At 35.2% G+C, this 6,097-nt stretch overlaps 1 protein-coding gene across 3 annotated transcripts in view; it reads right to left on the minus strand.

Moving 5' to 3' along the window:
• The window catches only part of poc1b (POC1 centriolar protein B), a 41,645-nt gene extending 35,857 nt beyond the window's left edge, over window positions 1-5,788 (minus strand). Inside the window, exons 1-9 of one of the 3 annotated variants that reach the window (XM_059026949.1) lie at window positions 5,499-5,788; window positions 3,812-3,896; window positions 3,559-3,730; window positions 3,217-3,396; window positions 3,008-3,115; window positions 2,314-2,429; window positions 1,554-1,687; window positions 827-895; window positions 285-437 (exon numbers count right to left, since the gene is read on the minus strand). In XM_059026949.1, coding sequence (XP_058882932.1) covers window positions 285-437; window positions 827-895; window positions 1,554-1,687; window positions 2,314-2,429; window positions 3,008-3,115; window positions 3,217-3,396; window positions 3,559-3,730; window positions 3,812-3,896; window positions 5,499-5,513 — 1,032 coding nt within the window. In that variant the 5' untranslated portion in view covers window positions 5,514-5,788. The remainder of the gene's footprint in view (window positions 1-284; window positions 438-826; window positions 896-1,553; window positions 1,688-2,313; window positions 2,430-3,007; window positions 3,116-3,216; window positions 3,397-3,558; window positions 3,731-3,811; window positions 3,897-5,498) is intronic. The other 2 variants (XM_059026950.1, XM_034025430.3) reach the window with 2 other exon arrangements.
• Between the last annotated feature and the right edge of the window lie 309 nt (window positions 5,789-6,097).

Raw genomic sequence — 6,097 nt, forward strand, 5'->3', positions numbered from 1 at the left:
CATTTATACAGTTGTGTTTTTAATGGAGCAATCTAGGTAAAGTACCTTGCTCAAGGTTACAGCAGCAGTGTCCCCCAGCTGGGATTGAACCCACGACCCTCCGGTCAAGAGTTCAGAGCCCTAACCACTACTTCACACTGCTGCCCTATGTCTCCCGGGGTCTCCCGGGTTGCAAATAGTTTTGTGTGCCGAGGTGTATTTCTATCACTAAGAAAAATGCTTTTTTGAGTATGAATGGCTCCTCAGGTAGCCTGCCAAGCCAGCAGCACTTTAACAATTCTTACCTCAATAGACGCTGAACTGGCAGTGTGCAAATGGGGAGATCTGGGGTGGATGTCTGTCAGATGAGGGGCAGGCTCAGGGTTCAGTCTTCTATTATTACATTTCAGAACTTCCTTATAGTTAAATGCATCAAAATTGGTTTTCCACAACAGCACCTGTAACCAGTAATTTTCAGTGTAAACCGTGTCCTACAAACATAAAGCTGGAGGCAAATGTATTCCTCAGTTTAGCTTGATCCTTTCAGTTGCATGTGAAGATCTGGTTAAATAATATGAAATGATCCTACAGTATATAACAATTATAATACAATACATTTTATAGCACACTTCATGTAGGGTGAAACAGGATTTAGAAAACTTTTTTGTAGAATACCTGAACTGACTTTTAACCTCTAGCAACCAAGAATGGAATCTAACTAGATACCTACAGACACCCAGCTCTGTACACGCTGTTAATGAAACATGCTACATATTTAGCAAATTGCTTTATACACTAACATACACAGCCCTAAACAAAACTAGACGTAACAATAGAAGCAACAAACCTGAGCATCAGCGCCTCCTGAAGCAAAGTATTCACCACCACGAGAAAAGGCAACAGTAAAGACAGGGCCCTGAGGCAGAACAAACAGAATAAAACATTACATTCCATTAAACACATTTACCAGTTACAAGCAGGCTTCACGGTACAATATGAAAAGGTCCTATTAACAAAGCTTTAATTTACTATACACTATAACTGCCTTGATTTTGTACCGATCTCCACATAACCTTCATTATACACTCCTAGTCTCATATACGGTAGCCGTTTCGGATTGCGTTTGGCTATAATCCGATAAACACTCAATTTTAAAAATGCGATTATGAGGACACGGCAATTTAGTAATCATGAAACATGTTTACACAGTTGTTACAGAAACAAAAATCAGTCCTGAAAGTCAAACTTTACTTAATCAGTATTTGATTTTCTCTACAGACATACAAGCGTTTAATGGTTTAAATTTATTGGTTAGCCATCTCTAGTAATATAGAGCATAAGAGTTCCTCGACAATTTTACTTTTGAATCTTCCGTCTGCCCAATTTAACTGCACTGTCATATCTGTAGCTTTGAATGTATGTTTTACTGTATTTTTATTAATGTAATATATAGTTGTACCATGACTGCAAAATTATAAATGAAGGGTTTGATAGTTACATGCCTGCTACAGTATGTAAATCTGTGAAACTGTGTCCTTGAAAACACAGCCAATACACAGGTACCTTGGCCCTACCTGGTGCCCGTGGAGAGTGTAAATGAGTCTTCCTTCAAGCAGGTCCAGGATCTTCACAGTACTGTCATTAGAAGCACTGATGAGGTAGTTACTTGATGGGTGAAAGGAGAAGCAGTTTATCCCAGAACTGTGAACTGATGTAAATAAATTGGAAAATTATGTGAATTTTCACAACCTTAAAAATAAAGTAATATGTAGTAAGTTTGCAGTTTTTACGTGTTCATACCATGCATTTACCATGCTTATTTATCACGGGTAACCTGTTTGTTACATTTTTTTTTTTTTTTTAACTTTACCATAGCAGCAATTTACCATAATTCGTGCATCAAGTGTATGAGGATGTAAGTATTCAGAGGGGGTAAAATCTGAGACTCAGTTAACTTTAAAGTTTTACTTCAAATGAATCAGTCATTCAGCGACAGTTTGCTATGCTATGCTATCAGAGGCAGCCTTTGTAATATTCCTGTATATGAAAAGTTGACAGTATCCTGCACATACAGATTAGTAATTCTAATGAAAGTCAATAGCAAATAAATATTTTATTGCTTTACCATCACTGAGGGGTAAATATATGTATAAAAGCAATAACACACAACAGGGTGTTCAAATATTGTACAATAAATGCATACATAGGGTTGCTGTTGTGCACGAGGTGAAGCCAAGAGCAGTTAAATAGCCGATGCCTATTCTTGCCATTTTATAAAACAAATGATTCCACTCTATTCCTCAGTTCCTTTTTATATGCTTCCTTACACCTTACCTTGGTAATGTTGTAACAATTTGTTTGTACGGATATCCCATATTTTCAGTGTATTATCCGACCCTGAGGAAGCTATGCAGGTGCCACTGGAGTTGAAGTCCACAAAGGTTACAGACCTAGATAACAACCACCACAAAATGAATGAATAAGTACAAATAAATATATATATATATATATATATATATATATATATACACACACACACACACATACATACATATCACAGCAGCCAATGAGCTGAAAAATATTAAAGATTTCTAATGCTTTCAAATCAATTTTCTTACTATTTAAATGTTTATATGTGTGTTTGGATATGATCTTATGGTTATTCTGTTTGTGTCATGACATGGAAGGAAATGCGAACCATATACAATCTTGTACTGTAACAGGTTTTACCGCACAGATAAATATAACTAACAAAATCTGAACACTTAAATTAAATAAGACTACAAAGGACAACTAATTATATAGTTTTAGAGTCATATAAGGATAAAGAAATAATAATAATGGCCACATCAATATTAATATACTTGGTATTGTAATTACAATTCAATCCTAGAATGCAGAAGTTCCATAGCTTTACTGAAATTATTCAGCTGTACATAGTTTAGTTAATTTATGTATACCCTCTCAACTAATAAAGAGTGCTGTATTTCTCCACTTGTTCATTAAACTGCTTTACATTGACACATACCCTCCGTAGTCGGTGAATTTGTTAACACACTGTTTATTAGTTGTATCCCAGATCCTAACACTTCTGTCATCGCCACATGAAACTATGAGCCTCCCATCTGGCGAGAACCTAATGAAAAAAAATAAATAGGAGTGACTATCTTAAAATAAGGAAGAAAAAAAAAACTGGTTTAAAATAAACACAAAACGTTAAAATCAGCGGTTACATACTTAGCACTGCGAACCCAGTTAGTGTGCTGGTTTAATGAATACATAAAGCGATGACGATGGACACTCCACACCTTCAAAGACTTGTCATCTGAGGCTGTTACCAAATGCTGTCCATCTCGGGAGAAGCTGACACTACGAATTACGGCTGTGTGGGCTCTGATTACCGTAGATTCACCTTTGCTGGACACAGAGATACTGTCATTTAACTCATATCCAACATCCCAAATCTTCCTTCACCAAAACAAAACAACATTTACTATGGCACATAATACAAATAATGTTCTTCCTCACAGGAATCCTTGCAGCTTTACTGATTTATAACACATGTATTTTCTCACTCACATGGTAGGTGTCCACAGTCTAACTGTTTTGTCCCAAGACGCTGATGCTACCAAGTTGCCGGCCGGAGAGAACTGGACGCTGGACACTTTATCTTTGTGTCCCACAAACCGATAAGCTCTGGCCTTGGGATTCAGGTTCCAAATCATGAGAAATGTGTCAGCTGATCCAGTAGCTTGAAAAAAATATTATGAATTGTTTTATTACTATTATATTATATATTAATAATATAGTTTTCTAAATTTCAAATACTTACCTAGCTGTTTGTTGTTTGGGCTAAAGTCTGCACAACTGATAACATCTTTATGTCCCCTGAAATGGCGTTCTAAAGAAGGGTCCTCCTAAAAACAATTTAAAGTTAACTCAGGGACCTGGAATTTGCTCACAAACCAAAGCTATAATGTAGCCCTATATTTTCTGGGATCTGGTACGGTATGGTTTCTGATCAGAGGCACTGACCGGTTTATAAGACACATAAAAGAATAACTGAAATAATAAATGAAAGATATAAAAGCACTTGTGTACAATAGCCTCCATTTCCACTGTTTGCAAATTGTCCTGTCCATAGCAAATGTATGACATGAGCAATTCGGGCACTCTGGAAATTCAGACAAAAAAAGACAAAGAGTCTGGTTTCACAGAACCGGATTAGCACTTGGAATGTGATACCTAAGTTCAGTAACATAAGGTAGTCCAAGTGCATTGCTAACAGGGGTAGGTGATACCAGCCAAAAATGAAATAATTGGGGATGGTTTACACATGTTGATCCTGTAATCTCATTACAAAACAGTTTGTATAACTTATTACATGGTGTTTAGAAAAAAAGAATACAGCAGTACATTCTGATATGTATTGCATTTTAGATTCTGAACATATAATGTACATATCACATTACACATTTGCATCCAATGTGTGTCACACTTTTAGCACTGCAATGACTTAAGATTTTAAATGTAGTATCTTTATCATTGTAATGAAGTTATAGAAGAATATGAACTGCAACACTGGAAGGAATAATACGCCACCTAGTGGTGCAAGTATGCAAATGTTTGGAATTATTTATTTAACATTACTACACTGACACGGACAGCAAGTCAATTGATCTTGTGCTTAAAATACTAACTACAGGTATACTACATAAAACAATGCACTGGAAATGGTGCATATCAGTTTGACTAAAACAGAGTTTTTTAAAATGATGCTTACTTTATGTTTTGGAATCCCAAACTAGACTTTAGTATGTATTTGATTTATTAAAAAAACACACACAAAAAAGTGTGCTATTCACAAAGTTTAAAAATATATTTCAAAAAATCTAAGTATGCTTTTCATTAATGACATTGCTTGTTATTCACAAAGATGTTAGGCTATATACTGCTTATTATTGTTAAAACCTGAATGCAAATCATATTTTAAAAAATTATTTGAAACCAAGAAGACAAATAATAGAGAAAGATGTATTTGTGGCACTAAAGGTACAAAACTACTTTAAACTACCGATATTTTGAGAAAGTGACACTAGGAAACGAGCACACTACAAGGCTGGTCATCCATTACACAGTAACACGTGCATGTGTGTATTATGAAATAAAAATGTAACATTATTGTATGTACAGTTCCTGCTATTGGGATATAGACTGTAAGTAACGAATTAATATACGATTATTTAAGTATAGTTTTTAAACAAAACAAACGCATACTGCACCGTGATGAATATCTGTCTCTTTGAAATTACACTGCAAGCAATAATTAGGTACAACTTGAATATCTGCAGCCTGCAAGATATAACGTGAATTTGTTTTCAGTGATTTATAACAGTCGGCGAAATTGTTTATTTTTAACACTGGGGAGGCCTAGTCGTAGTACAGCAGTCGTATCATGTCTTACTAAATGAATCCAAAAGTCTCGTAACATTTGTTTAAAAAGCTGGCCAGTTTCTTACCATTACAGATGCCATTGGATATGTCTGGGTTGCTGAGGTTGTTAAATTATTCAGGGGGAAAACAATAAAATATACGCAATAAAATACTCCTATTTCAAAATTTGCTGTCAAAACCAGCGCGCCACAGACCCTGGCAGTTGAGCGCTGAGATGCCGCATAGGGGATTTATTAAGGAACCAAAAGCGTACAGACCATTAATATAAACCATTTTAGTCAAACGTAGATTATATATTTTGCAGTTGTAAATATATATAAAATAAACAGAATGATTTGGAAGTGTGTATAACCAAGCTACCCAAACATAACAAAAGGGATTGCAGATCTAATCGATTGTAACTTAAAGCTACAGTGTTCATTTCCCCGGTAGTGCCTTTACATCTGCATGAATATTTTGCCTGTGTAAAGAATTACATTAATATACTGCATAGAATAGCCTTACTAGCCTCACTAAAGCGATATATTATAATTTTATGTTAATACATTTGATACCCAAAACATTAAAAGCAATATATTCTCAACACATCTATGTAGACACATTATACTGCAGTGCAACATTTTTGCAAATGTACTGTCAACGTAATGCAATCATAATATATTTT

The sequence above is a fragment of the Acipenser ruthenus genome, chromosome 7 (assembly GCF_902713425.1).
Source record: "Acipenser ruthenus chromosome 7, fAciRut3.2 maternal haplotype, whole genome shotgun sequence".
NCBI lineage: Eukaryota > Metazoa > Chordata > Actinopteri > Acipenseriformes > Acipenseridae > Acipenser > Acipenser ruthenus.